At 36.8% G+C, this 14,820-nt stretch overlaps 1 protein-coding gene across 1 annotated transcript; it reads left to right on the top strand.

The window, feature by feature from the left end:
• The first annotated feature begins 1,292 nt into the window (after positions 1–1,292).
• LOC117630515 lies at positions 1,293–10,898 on the top strand. The gene is made up of 5 exons (XM_034363221.1): positions 1,293–2,502; positions 2,782–3,455; positions 10,286–10,326; positions 10,428–10,533; positions 10,772–10,898. The coding sequence occupies exons 1-5, from the start codon at positions 1,293–1,295 to the stop codon at positions 10,817–10,819; spliced, it is 2,079 nt and encodes a 692-aa protein (XP_034219112.1). The 3' UTR covers positions 10,820–10,898.
• The last annotated feature ends 3,922 nt before the right edge of the window (positions 10,899–14,820 follow it).

The following is a 14,820-nucleotide window of genomic DNA, read 5'->3' as shown; positions in this document are numbered from 1 at the left end:
TTTTTTTTTTAAATTTCAAAACTGAGTATGGCCGCTCGGCTATACTGTTTTTTATAAAAAAAGGTCCCCTAACCATTTGGCGCCACGTGTCAACACTTGTGTCTTGAAAAAATATTTCAAAACTGAGTATAGCCGTGCGACTATACTATTTTTAATATAAAAAAGGTCCCCCAACCATTTGGAGCCATGTGTCAACACATGTCTTTAAAAAAAAAAATTACAAAATTAGTGAAATACCCAATCCTAGACATGAAACTATAAATATAACCTATACCATTTAAAAACTATAAACACAGCCAATATAAACCCAAAAATCGACCTTTTGGATTTATTTTATATGTTAGATTACGGTTTTGACCTTTTGGTTTGAATTTTTTGAAAAAGCCCAAAAATCGCCAGCTAGGATAGGAATTTCTTCAAATTTACGTTGGTGACCTCATAACTGAAACCTGTTTGGCAGCCTCAGCAGATCGAATATTCCAAACGAGCTTTGTTCACTTCTTCGAACGAGGAGAGCTTCGTTCATCTCTTTGAACGAAGCTCAGTATGATGTGGTTCCAGATCTCATTTTTCGATTCTTCTGAGCTTGATGTTTGGTGTGAGGTGTAGATTGGAGTTCTATTGCTTCAATTTTTTGTTCTTTCTTCTTTGATTTGGTAATTTTTGGGTTGATATTGTGCTGCGTGAGACTCAATTGGAGCTTGGTGTGATCTGTGATCTTCAATTTTGAGGTAATCGATTTTTTCTTGTGAATTCATATTCGTTTTTTGAGGTATTCGATTTTATTGTGGTCTGATTTTTGGTGATTTCATGTTCGATTAATTAAGTTGCTGATTAGGTTTTTGTTTTTATTTTTGCAGTCTTGGAGTTTAAATTTGAAATGCATATCCAATTCTTCTTGATTTTGTCTGTTTATTTTTGTTATTGCTGATTTGGAGGTAAGTTATTTGATTTTATGATTTCGTTCTAATTTGTAGTTAGATATTCGTTTGGGTTTTAAATTATGATTTTAATTTCTATCTGTTTATAATTTGGATTGATTTCAGATTCGTTTTGATTGTGGATTTGTTCTTGTGTTTTGGTTTGGGGTGTGGTGAAAAATTTGTGATATTCGATTTGGTTTTCGTATTAATTGAAGTATGCTTTTTCAGTTGAATATATATTCGTGTTTTTTCTGTTTATGCACTATTGGTTTTTGAGTCGACTATAATTCACTGTTAATGCACTCGGCATCCACTGTTATTACTAGTAGTCATTTTTGTTTTGTTTGTTGTTTTTTTGTAGAGATATATATGGATGATTCGAGAGTGGCGAAGTGCACCTATGGTGCTGGAACTTTAATGCTTATTTTGTCTTCAACTACTACTTTTGATTGGTTGTCCAACGAGTTGTGTAGTAGGTTTAAGCTTAAGTTAGGTCATTTTGAGTTGAGGTACTCTTTTATGGATTGCTCCAATTGTTTGTTGGAATCGGACGATGATTTGAAAATCATGTTTATGGTATGTGGACTGATGAAGGATCAATTAATTCACATTGCTGTTAGGGATAAGGCTGTAGTGAATCATGTTCAAACTGTTAATACGAACATGATTGCTTCTCCTTTTTTGTTGGAGTCTGCTCCTAACAATTACAGTTTTGCACAAGATGAGGATACATGTAAAGATTCAAGTCAAACTGGTAGTATTGTTGATTCAAGTGCTGCTTCTTCTTCTTGTTTGAGTATGGATTTTGATGGTATTAGCAGTGAGTTTGGAAATGAATATTTAGGCAAATATGGTAGTTGTGGAGGGCGTAAATATTTGTCTACTGATTGGGAGGGTTATATTACTCATGAGGGTCAGAAGTTTGAGGGTGGAGTTTGTGAATTCCGTGATAAGTTGGCTAAGTACGCGATTGAGAATGGTTTTAAGATGAAGTATTTGAAGAATGAGCCTCGTCGTGTTACTGCTGTGTGTGCTAAGAAGGAATCAAATGGCTGTGAGTGGAATGTGCATGCTGTTAAGTCTAATGTAAATGGATTTTTCTATATTAAGAATTTAAATAATGTACACAGTTGTAGTGGTTTGATCCGTGAGAAGAGAAATAAGGCAATGGGGTCTCGTTTGGTGTCTTCAATTGTCAAAGATAAAGTTCGTAGCAATCCTTTGGTAAGGCCTATTGAGCTAATTACTGATTTGAAAGAAAATTATGGATTGGATGTCCCTTATCATGTTGCGTGGTATGGGAAGGAGTCGGCTACTAAGGATTTACATGGTGATGAGGAGTTGTCTTATGCTCACCTGCCTTGGTATGTTGATGTTTTGAAGGCCAGCAATGTCGGGTCTCATTGTGTGCTTGACTGTGGCGAGGATGGTTCTCGTTTCCAGCGGATCTTTATATGTTATAAGGCCTCCATTGATGGTTTTCGATGGTGTAGGCCTATGCTGTTTATTGATGGTACTTTCGTTACAAACAAGTACAAGGGTACTCTTCTAGGAGCTACTGCAAAGAATGGGAATAAAGGTATGTAATGTAAATGATTTAGTTGTTGACTTCCATTGAGTAGTATGAACAGTATAGGTATGCAAATGTAAATGCTGTAGTTGTTGACTTCCAGTTAGTGGTATGAACAATTGTCATACTGTTTGTTGACTTCCATTGAGTGGTATGAACAGTTTCTATACTGTTCATACCCTGCATCTGAGTATTTTTATGCATTGTAGTTTTACTCTGCTTCATGTGGTAACACTGTTAGCTCTTGCAATGTTCAAACTAACTAATATATTTCTCTGTTTTTTGTAGAGGTATTCCCTTTTGCCTTTGCTATTGTATCCGGTGAAACTTCTGACAATTGGAGGTGGTTTCTGCAAAGGATATCTGAAGTTTTGGTGGATGAAGGTAGGCAACTTACATTCATTTCTGATAGGCATGGTGCTATTATCGATGCTGTTAGGACTGTTTTTCCTGCTTCTGCCCATGGTTTTTGTCTATATCATTTGAAAGAGAACTTGAAAAAGAAGTATCCGCATTCTGTTGGTTCCTCTTTCAAGGATCATATTTTATGGCTTTTTTGTAAGTTGTTGTATGCACCGACTGTTGAGGAATATCAAGATATTTTGAAAAAATTAAGAGATGATGGCGGTTCAAAAATAATTGATAAGTTTTTGGCTGATCTCCCTGTCCAAAATTTTGCTAATGCATTTTTTCCGGGAAAGAGGTATGGGGAGGTTAGTAATGCCTTGTCCGAGTCGTTTAATTCATGGGTTAAGGATGTGCGTAGGCTTCCAATTTATGAGATGATTGACACTATTAGGGTCAAAATGATGGAGATGATTTCTAGGAGGAAGCTTGCATCCGAGAAATGGTGTAGTGTTTTGTGTCCGGTTATTGAGGATGAGTTGAAGAATTTAGCTGCAAAGGGTCGTCATTGGAGGATATGTCGCGCGAGTGAATCTATATTTGAAGTTCATGCTGATTTGAGTGTTATGGTCAATTTGGACGAGAGGTTTTGCTCCTGTTATCAGTGGCAATTGCTTGGGTTTCCGTGTCAGCATGCGATTCAAGTTATCCAACATTCCGGGTTATGTTTGTATAACTTTGTTGATGAGTATTACAAGGCAGACTTTTATAGGGCTACTTATGCAACCCCTATATTTCCTATACCTGATATTGAGAAGCCTCCTGCTGGAGATGTTTTTCTTCTACCTCCGCATACAAGAAAGCCTCCGGGACGACCTCCGACAAAGCGCTTCAAGTCAAGCAGTGAAACTACAAGGCAGTTGAAGTGCAAGAGATGCGGTTCTTGTGATCGTCATAATAGGAGGACTTGCAAGGCTCCTATTTGATGTAAAGGTTTTGGAGTATAAAGACTTGAATGAGAGTAGTTAGTCTTTAACTAGTTAAAGTGCTATGTGATTGATTAGTGACAATCATAGTTGAAAGGAATAGAAATTGATATGCAAGTTGTTAATACGGTGAAATAGCAGTCACTGCATATGAATACTGTTTGAATTTTCGGTATTAATACATAATATGTACCATTTTTGGTATTTTGGAAATTTTGGTTTTGAAGTTTGATATGAATTAAGCATTACTGTTGTTTGAATAATCTATAAATGAAGGAACACTGTTTTAATACCCACTGTTTATGTCATTGTTGAAATTAAAAGATAGTTCTATGACATGGTATTAACAATTTATTTCTATCAAATAGGATTAACATTGTATTGAGAGTGCGTTGTTATTTGTTGGAGTTCACCTTTTTAGTTGTTTTAGTGTTATGGAGACCATTATTTCAGGTTACATACACTGTTAATTCACGTAAATAAACTGATTTTTGAATAAGTACATAACTTGAATTTGAAAATCACTTTACTTCAATGTTCTAAACCTACACAAGTCCTAAGAAACTACAATATAAGCAAGAATTTTTGCAAAATATTTGATTACAACTTCATTCCTTTGCATTTCTCTCCTCTTTCTTTGATGGAAATCCAACTTCTTTCATTGCTCATAATTTTCATGAGGACTTCTTTTCTCATTTCCCAGACCTTTTCTTTGTTGAAATCTGATTCTATTTGTTGGTCTTTGGAAAGCTGCTTCATGAAGTGCATGACAAAGACGCCACAATCATTGCTGCATAATAGAGATACGCATGCAGGAGTTAGTTCAGTATTTTTTTCAGTTGAATAGGATTAAAGTTTCACTGTTATTGCGTAACTTACGAATTGTTTGCTTGTTGGGGACATTCTCTGTTCTCAGTCAGCTTGAAGTTAGTAGTATCATGACGAATCAGATACTTCAATGTCTGAGCATATTCCGGTGTAAGTTTGTTGCTGGCAAGCATTTTTGCTATCATTCTAGCTGAAGCTTCATTAAGCCCTCTCGGCTTCTTGGCATCAAAATCAGGAATTTGGACGAGTTTTGTTTTCAGTGATGCTGCAGCACATTCCTTAAGAAGACAGAGGAATATATTCGCTGTCTCAACCTGCATCATAGTCATAGTCAAGTATGTGCGTAGTTTCCTTTAAATTTAGTGTCCTATGTATTAACAGTGTTAATCACCAGTTTTACTTACCAAAACAATTGCCTTCTTGTGATAATATTCGAGAGTTTGTTCTGATGTCCCCCTGAATGAGTTGAAGTGTGTCCATTTTGCTGCACCGGTGTCAAAGACAAGCAGCGTATGGTGGTTCTCATCTGTAATTGGTATGAACACTCTATCAACGCTTCCAATATTTTCTAGGAGTGGCATATAGAAAGCATGATATGTCAGCATGTGTGAAGCACCTCGCAAAAACATCTGCATAAGTCATGTGTTGGTGATTAGTAACTATGTTGATGATATAATATTGATGTATTATATGTGATCTTACATAGTTATTGGCGGACAAATATGCATTTTTTTGTTTCTGAGGGTTCTGCTTCGCATCATCATTAAGTGCCTCTCCATAAGCATCGATGATTAGTGCAGAAATTGGATCATCTCCCATCAGCTTTTCAATGTTATGTTTGTACAATACTGTCCTATTGTGTAGGTAAAAAGCGCCCCTGAACAATAATGTTGTTTAAATAATAATTCAGCAAATAATAATGTCATAACAGTTTAATAGCAAGACAGTTCTACGGCATAGTATTAACAGTGTAATTCTATGACAGTTCTACGGCATAGTATTAACAGTGTAATTCTACTACAGATTGGCTTACTCATCGGAATCAGATGGAGATATCCAGTAATTTTCCAAATTCTTCTTTGATTTTTCATCCAGCCTGTTGTAGACCTCATACATGCGCAACTGAAGGTATGTATCTTTGTCCTTTTTTTTGTTGGGTGCTTCATCTTCGCTTTGGCTTTCTCTTTTTCGGGCTTTCTTATGTGCTTCGGGGTATGTGTAATCTGGTTTCTTTGCAGGCTTTCTGTCTTTTCTGTCTTTGATTATTTTGATGCCAGAACGTAACTGCCTGGTTCCTACTTCTTTTGCTTGCATGAGAACTGACTTTTCAGGAGTTTTTTCATCAGCATTCTCATCTTCATCATTAGGAGTTTCTTGCACCTCCAATTCACTTTCTTCTGCTATTCTCTCATCTTTTTTCTCCTTATCAGCTTGTTCTTTCATTGTAATTTCTCCTTGTTCACCTTGTGTGAAATTTTTTCCCATCACATGTTTCAAAGAGGCAATAACAGTGTCTTTTTCTTTCATGCTCTCAATGCATGACAACTTTTCCCCTTCAAGTAGTTCATGTTGTTCCTGTAGCTGTCTCTTGTTTGTTTTGAGTGCATGAAGTTCCCCTTGTAATTTTGCACCTTCTTTTTTCTCTTTCTCAAGCTACTTTTTCAGTATTTCAATTTCTTTCTCCAACTCTTCTTTTTCTGTCCATATTTGTTGAATGAATGAATTTTTCTTTATGCAGGATTCTATAGCACTCTGCATCATATCCCTTCGAGTATCTGCCTTTTCAATCCAATAGTCGACTGCTTCTTTCAGCTGTTGGATTTTCTCATGGGTAGGGACTATTTCATGCTTGTAGTACTCTGGGATTGAACCCACTATGTCCTCAAAAATGGTGTTGAATTCTTCTTCCTGGCTGTCAAGGTCTGGATGCTGTTGCTGGACATTAACAATGTCCCCCTCCGTCATTGAGTCTCTGCTAAGGTCAACTGCTTGTTCTTCAATTTCATCATCTGCTTTGCATCCCGGTGCTTGTGCTGGTGGTTCTTCAATTTCATCATCTGCTTTGCATCCCAATGACTCTGTATTGTCTTCATTTTGCTCCTGTTGTGGAGTGTTTGTCTGGGTTGCACTTTGGTCCACATTTTCATGGAAGTTGAAGTTCTGTTTCTGGGTAATAACAGTCTGCTTTTTTCCTTTTTGTGTTTGACTCTTTAACTGTCACAAATATTAGAAAGGAAAAAAAGATCATTAGCAAATTTATATACATGTATATGTGTGTCCACCATCAATTCAGTTTTGAAATATAAATGTTGGGTCATTGTAGGTTATCTTACCCAATCTTTAAATGTGATAACAAAGTCATCATCCTCTTCATTTTCTTCTTGTTCTTCATGGTCTGCGTGATCAGTCGTTGCTTCTTCTTCTTTTTCATTGTCTGCAGCTTTTATCTGTTGAATTATTGGAGTCAGTAGTAATTATGGTGTACTAACATTATATATGTTTATGGAAGTAAGAAAAATGCCTTAATGTTTTCATATTTTGCAATATTCAGCTTGATATTGAGCTCCGGAAGGCTCCATTTGACAGCCGCTGGTTTATGATCTTCTCTTCCAGGAATTGGACTGATCAGGTTAGTTCTTTCACACAGCCAATACTGCAAACATGTTTTTCAATATAAAGTGTTAATGCACGTGAAAACAAATAATATAATAGGATTAACAAATGGATGTAGTTTCTTACCAGGATTAGCACAAGGCAACCACTGACACTTGGTTGATTTGTCTTGTGCTTTTTATTTTTCATGGCTTGGTCCAGTCCAAAATGCATGTAATCTAAGACTCCTTGTGCCCAGTTGTAGCTGTTCATTGCTTCTAAGGTGTCAATCATAGTCAAAAAGGTCCAAGCCATTGTTGCCCCCGAGTTGCAAAAGAGATTTGTGATGAGGAGCTCTAGGATTAACAACCTCACAACATCCATTGCATTGTTCTTTCTGTCATCTGCTATTGCTGTGTTCAGGCACCTATCAACCTCAGTTTTTGTGATTTTTTTTGAATTCTTGAAGTACTTCTTTTCAAAGCCCAAATTTGTTCTTGTGGAAGTTGTTGTGCTTGGCAACTTGTTTCCTTTGTTAGGCAATCCAAAGATTTCAGACACATCATTGCTTGTAATTTCATACTCGTTGCCTTCACTGAATTTGAATTTTTTGGTTTCGGGGTTGTAGAGCCTGATTAGTCTAATTATTTGATAATTAGACTTCTGGCATTCTACCTTGGTGAGCTGACCTTCCATGTAAGCCTTGATGATGCTCCAGAATGGCGTTTTTTGTAGGATCTTGAGGACATCCTTTCTTGCTGCAAGCTTGTCTTTTACCGTTTGCAATGTGTTGTCAAATGTGAGCATGTTGCTCTTGATCTGCACATAATTTGGGTTATTGCGTCTGCTTGGTTTGGCTTTTGCTGTTGTTGGTGGTGTGCCTTGTGTGTTTGTTGATTTTTTTTTGCGCTTTTTCTGGCTTGGGATACTTTTGTATGCTTTTTTTTTTGAATTTCAACCCGGTTACCTTTTTCCATATGATCACCTGCAAAGTGAAACAAATATGTTATTTTAACTAAACAAAAGAAAGATGAAACATAAGTATTAATACTTCTATGACATGGTATTAACCATTTACTTCTATGCATTTGAACCTCATATGCATTTCTAGTGCATGTTGCACTAGAAGAGCAAAATGCATAGAAGTCCCAGATTTTGATTAACAAAGGATGCTACATATGTTGGTCTTCAAGTGCACTTAGTGCACTAGAAGAGCAAGACACATAGCATGCTATATATTTTGGTCTCCTAGTGCACTACAAGCAGTGCACTAGAAGAGAGAGATGCATAGCAGCCACAGATTTTGATTAACAAAGCACTGCACTAGAAGAAAGGATGCTACGTATGTTGGTCTTCAAGTGCACTCAGTGCACTAGAAGAGCAAGACACATAGCATGCTATATATTTTGGTCTTCTAGTGCAATGCAAGCAGTGCACTAGAAGAAAGGATGCTACATATGTTGGTCTTCAAGTGCACTCAGTGCACTAGAAGAGCAAGATACATAGTATTAACAGTTGTGACATAGTATTAACAGTTCAAGTTCTATGACATAATATTAACAGTTGTGAAACATATACATCGCAGTCAAAACATGCGTTTTTTCAGAACATTTCTATCGGACTTTGAAGTTAAGAGATTTTGTAATACCTGGGAGTTTGATTGTGATGCTTTTTCAGCCATTTCTGAAGCTTCTTCGTTTGATTTGGGATGGTCTTCTGTGCTTTTTGCATCTTGAGTGTTTGTTTCTGTCATTGTTGGCCCTTTCGTTGGTTACCTGTATTAAACGTCGTACTCTTGCATTAGTTAGCAGAATCTTAAGATGAAAGTAGAAAGTGAGTTTGGGTTTTTGGGATTGTACCTTATGTCGATGTTTATGGTTGAAATTTTCTTCCTTTTTCCCTGGGTTGTCCTTGTGCTCAGTTGCTTTTTTCCTGGGTTTTGTAGTGTCGATTTTGAAGACTTGTGGCTATGGCAGAATGTAACTTCGATTCGCCGGCTTTCTCGTAATGGAGTTTGTCTCCTGTCTGGTGGTTATGGAGGTTTTCGCCTGCTTTTGGAGTTGGTGTCGCAGAGATCGGGGTTAGAGGTGAGTGGGTTTTCGGCTTTTGGGTGCCTGCGTGTACTGTTGTTTATCTGGGCTTAGATTTTTTTTGTCTTTCAATGGGCTTAGTTAAATTGGGCTTTATTGGCTTGTTGAGTTTTCTGGGCTTCTTTTTTTATGAGACTTTTTAGTTTATTTAGTTTATTTGCTTGATTTGTTTTGGGCTTTATTTCGTTTCTGAACTTGTTTTTCTGAAGTTGGGCTGGGCTTTTTGAAAGTCACTGTTAATACGCATTTTGAACATTGTTAATGCGCAGTTTGAAATTTAGAAGAAGCTACACAGTAACAATTTTTTACATTTGAATCTCACTACACAGTAACTATTAGACATTTGAAAGTTAAGAAGCAGCAAAAGATTTTGTTTAGAAGCTACATATTAACACTTTGACATTTGGAAGTTAGAAGCCGGACATTTACTATTTTATAGTTCTAAAATTTGTGAAATCCATGCTTTCATCCTTCATTCCCTTTTGTGAAATACCAACTTTTTTCACTTTCCATTGTCTTCAATAAAACTTCTTTTCTCATTTCCCACACATGCGCTGTACTCAAGCTTTCTTCAATTTGTTTTCCTTGTGACAACTGCTGGATGTAGTACATGACAAATACTCCACAATCGTTTCTGCAAATTCAGACATATGTATATGTAACATTTAGTGAATCATAGTTTAATTTGAATTGGGGGAAGAAAAGTGTTATTGTGACACTTACGACTTTTGGGGTTGTTGGGCGCATTCCCTGTCCTCCTTGAAGTTGAATTTTGTGGGATCATGTTTCATCAGATATTGTATTGTTTGAGCAATTGCTGGTGTAACTTTCAGGTTCGGAAGAAGTTTTGCAATCTCGTCGGTGAATTCTTCATTGTAGACGGGCTTCTTGAACTCAAGAAGTGTGAAGCTGTTTTTTTCTAAAATTGATGGAGCACATTCCTTGACACTATTGAGGAAGACATTTGATGCGTCTGCCTGCATTTTAGGCAAGTATGTTGTTAGCTTCACTGATTAAATGTTTTGTTCATGCATTGTATTAACAGTTCATATTAGGAGTCTGTCTTACCAAAATTATTGCTTTTTTGTTGTAGTATTCAACGGTTTGCTCAGTTTCCCCCCTCAATGAGTTGTAGTGCGTCCATTGCGATGAATTGGTGTCAAAGAAAAGCAGGGTGTGGTGTCCGCCATCCGTTATTGGTATGAACACCTTTGAAGTCTTCCCTATGCATTCAAGGAGTTTGACAAAATATTCATCGAATGCTCTTGGGTGCATTTTACCTGTGAGATACTTCTGCAAGATTAATAGTTTCGGCATTAGAGAGAATGTGAAAAATATAGGAAGATGAATAATTTGTGATTTTTACTAGAAGTAACGGGATAGGTATGATCTTTACGTATGCGTAGCACGTGATGTATGCATTCTGTTGTCTTGCAGGATCCTTCTTTTCATCATCATGAAGTATCTCGGCATACGCATCTATGATTTGTCCATAAATTTCAGTATCTCTTAATAAGCTTTGTATGTCATCTTTGAACAAAATGCTTGTCCCTTGCCAAAAAGCAGTGCTGTAACAGTATTTGTAGTTAGAAAAAATGTCAATAAATTGAAAGAACTGTTCAATAGAGTTCCAGTATAGCGTAATAATACTGCTTGTTTCCTTAAAAAAACCTTTTCCTAATGCATGCCTACCATGTAAAGTTCCAGTATAGGGTAATAACACTGCTTGTATCCTATGAAATCCTATATCTAATGCATGCCTACCATTGTAAAGTTCCAGTATAGGGTAATAACACTGCTTGTATCCTATGAAATCCTATAACTAATGCATGTCTAACCACTGTAAAGTTCCAGTATAGGGTAATAACACTGCCATATTACTCTAAATCCTATAACTAATGCATGTCTACCCGCTGTAAAGTTCCAGTATAGGGTAATAACACTGCCATATTACTCTGAAATCCTATAACTAATGCATGTCCACCCCCTGTAAAGTTCCAGTATAGGGTAATAACACAATGAAATCCTATTTTCTAGTGCATGTTCAATAATAGCATCTTGCATTGAAAAAGAAAGAAACACATTGCCTTACCCATCAATTGAACTTTTCCAGTAATTTCTCAACTTTTCTTGTGAGAGTTCATCCAGCATGTTGTAGACCTGATATGTATTCCATTGCAGGAATGAACCTTTGGCCCTCTTCTTGGATTTGGCTGGTTGTTGAGGTTTTTTTTGTGCCTTTCTCTTTTGTGCTCTCGTCTCTGCTTTAGGGAATGAGGAATTTGGTTTTTTTGATTTTATCTTTTCTGCTTCACCTTCTATCTTTTCTCTTTTATCGTCTTCACTCTGCATTTCTTGCGCTAATTTTTGATCTCTCAACAAGGCAATAACAGCTTCCTTTTCATTAATAATCTCCAAGTAGGAAATCTTCTCTGCAAGAAGTTGATCATTTTCTAGCTGCAGCTTTGTTACGTAGGATTTTTCCTCATAAACATCAAGTTGTATGGCATTCTTGTGATATGCTGCTTCCTTAACCATCTTATGCAATTGCTGCTGTTGCTTCCTTAATTCTTCTTTTTCATTGTACAGCATCTGAATCAATTTATTCTTTGTCTGATGTTGTCAATTGTTGTTGCAAAGGAGAGCATGTTGCTCTTGATCTGCACATAATTTGGGTCCTCCCATCTGCTTGGCTTCTTGTTTGTTTTTGTTTTGGATGATGACTGTTGTCCTTTTGGTTTGGAGGTTCTTCTGGTTTGTTCTTTCTTCATCTTTTAATTGGTATACTTGCATTAGAAATAGGAACATGACAGTAAAGCATCAATGTTAATACCCTATACTGGAACTTGACAGTGGTAGAAATGCACTAGAAATAGGATTTCATATGGAACTAGGAGTGTTATTACCTATACTGGAACTTGACAGTGGTAGACAAGCATTACAAAGGGGATTTCATAGGAAACAAGTAGTGTTATTACCCTATATTGGAACTTTACAGTGGCAGATATGCGTTAGAAATAGGATTTCATAGGGAATTAGGAGTGTTATTACCCTATACTGGAACTTTACAGTGGTAGACAAGAATTACAAAGGGGATTTCATAGGAAACAAGTAGTATTATTACCCTATACTGGAACTTTATAGCCATTAATCAACATGACAGTAAACTAGCGACTAAATTAGTGACTCTGGTAATAACTCTGGAAAAGTAAAAACTCGAAAGGAGACAATAGAGACACGGGTAATGGCCTAGTAGTAATGGATAATGCTCTAAACTACTCTTATCGATAAACAAAAATCAAGGAAAAACAATTATAAAACAAAATTAAAAAAGAGACCTCAGTAACGCCGAACGGCTATACTGTTTTTATATATAAAATAATTCGGAGTATAGACGCCCAGCTATACTATTTATAAATAGAATTTTTCAAAAGTACAGCCAAACGGCTATAATGTGTAAATAGAATATTTTTTTTTTTAAATAATAGCCACTCGGCTATACCAATTGAATACCATTATCTGAATTTCTCTTTTTCAATTACGTTAATTAGTAGTCCCAATGACTGCATCCCACACCTGCAGAATATTGAAAAATCATAACTGACATTGAACTTGAACCTGCATAATGACTTTAGAATTAGTTAAGTCATAGATCAAAACTTAATGACCATATCCTCCCCACATGTGACAACACACATGAGCCTCGATCTGAAAACAAGAGGACAACCACAGCAATACTTAAGTCAATTTACCACCATAGGAGTATGTGTGCACGATGTGCTTAGAGTATGCTACACCTGCAGCAGAAACCTGATTGATCATAACCAGCTTAAGATTCATTTCCTATTTCTTGATAATACTTTCTTGTGATGAACTAGCAGGTGTCTACTTCACAATATGAGAATCAAATTAAACGGACACTAACAAACAAGGACACCTATGCTTACATAAACGTGTCCCATCAGGGCTCGAACTATGCACTCTGCTAGCCCAGCCTGATTCATTCCTGCAAAACAGGTCCAAGTTAGCGCTTTTGCTTTGTGAGAAATCATAGAGTTCCCATCCCAAAGGAATGAGCAAAAATCATTACTAAATCACATACAATGTTCACAAAAGTTATAGAATTTCTAAATACCTCCTATTATGCCACACAGTATCGTATTCTACAGAATCAACTAATCTACATGAATCAAGCAACAACTTGCAGAAGTAATAACCCCTAGCCAACATGAACAACGAAAGGATACTGTATTGTTTCATTCAACAACAAAGAATCATACGTTGTATTTGTTTCAAGAATCAAACTAAAACCCCAAAAGTGTGTACTTCGAAACCAGAATATAAGACAAACCCAAATCAGCAGGATGGAAGATCATCTCCGGCACAAGGAACCTTTCATTTGTCAAGTCAAACTCCTGCCCAAAAACAACAAACACCACTCAGAAGTAGAAAACAAACACAACCAGTTAATAGTCAACACTGAATAGTGGCAGTCGTGTAAATTGAGTAACAACTAATAACCAAAGTGTACTTCCACTTTTATAGTGGTCATTTTAATAAGCCAACAAAAAAAACTAAAAAATAATAATAAGAGAATGAAACAGTCAGTAAGCCAGATGGCGTTGCAGAGTGAAGACAAAGTGATAGCAAAAACCAATGAACGTCAGCGGAAAAAAATATATATTGAATGCTTGGCCTGGAGGCGGTCTCTGAGCCTCCGTGACAGTAAAATTGATATTTTATTTAAGGAAAAATATTTTAATCAATAATTGGATGAGACTGGAGTAATGAAACGCTCTTCCTTCCTTGAACAGACTTTCAAGGGAACCAAACCCAACTTTGAAAGCCGTGTTCTTTACTTCCCAAAAACAAAGAAAAGCCGTGTTCTTTGCAAAAGGTTTCTTATTATTTCCTTTTTTGGGTCAGACTCATACATACTGTTCTTTGCAAAAAGCTTGATCTGCTCAGGTTTGGGTTTTTCTGTTTGGCTTCAAAGGAAATTCAGCCTCAAGTTTTGTACTTTCCAGTGCTCAGGTCAGTCGTGATCTTTCATTTCTCGGGAACCAAACAAGAATAGCATTTCTTGTTGCTAATGCCTCCAGAATGTTAGTGTTTCTCAGTCACTCTGGTAAGGCTTTGATTCATGAACTAGACTAGAATGCCTGCCAATGTAACTGAAATTGCTAGGTGGGTCTAGGCGGCACTAGGCGGCGTTAGGCGGGTCTAGGCGGCACTAGGCGGCGCTAGGCGGCTCTGGGTGCCAAGGTGGGTCTGGTTCTTTTCTTTTGTTCTTTAAGCCCACTGCCTAGCGATTTTTCAAACGTATGCACTGCAGGGCGGGTCTAGGCAGCACTGGGGGCCGGGTCGGGTTCTTTTCTTTTTTTCTTTTAAAGGGTAATACCGTTCTGTGCTATTAGCTTCCTGCAATATCAATCTTTGAAGACTTGAGTATGCTTTAAAAAACTGAGGTCAGGCAATTAATCTAG

This window comes from Prunus dulcis, chromosome 6 (assembly GCF_902201215.1).
Source record: "Prunus dulcis chromosome 6, ALMONDv2, whole genome shotgun sequence".
Taxonomy (NCBI): Eukaryota; Viridiplantae; Streptophyta; class Magnoliopsida; order Rosales; family Rosaceae; genus Prunus; species Prunus dulcis.
Note: the sequence above shows the minus strand (reverse complement) of the source record. Positions and strands in the feature narration are given on the sequence as shown.

Bases quoted from the DNA above. Each gene is read 5' to 3' on its own strand.
- LOC117630515 (XM_034363221.1), top strand. From the start codon at position 1,293: ATGGATGATTCGAGAGTGGCGAAGTGCACCTATGGTGCTGGAACTTTA. The intron at 10,327-10,427 runs GTATGTTGTTAG...TTTTTGTTGTAG, and splicing joins TCTGCCTGCATTTTAGGCAA to TATTCAACGGTTTGCTCAGT. The intron at 10,534-10,771 runs GTATGAACACCT...GTTGTCTTGCAG, and splicing joins GTGTCCGCCATCCGTTATTG to GATCCTTCTTTTCATCATCA.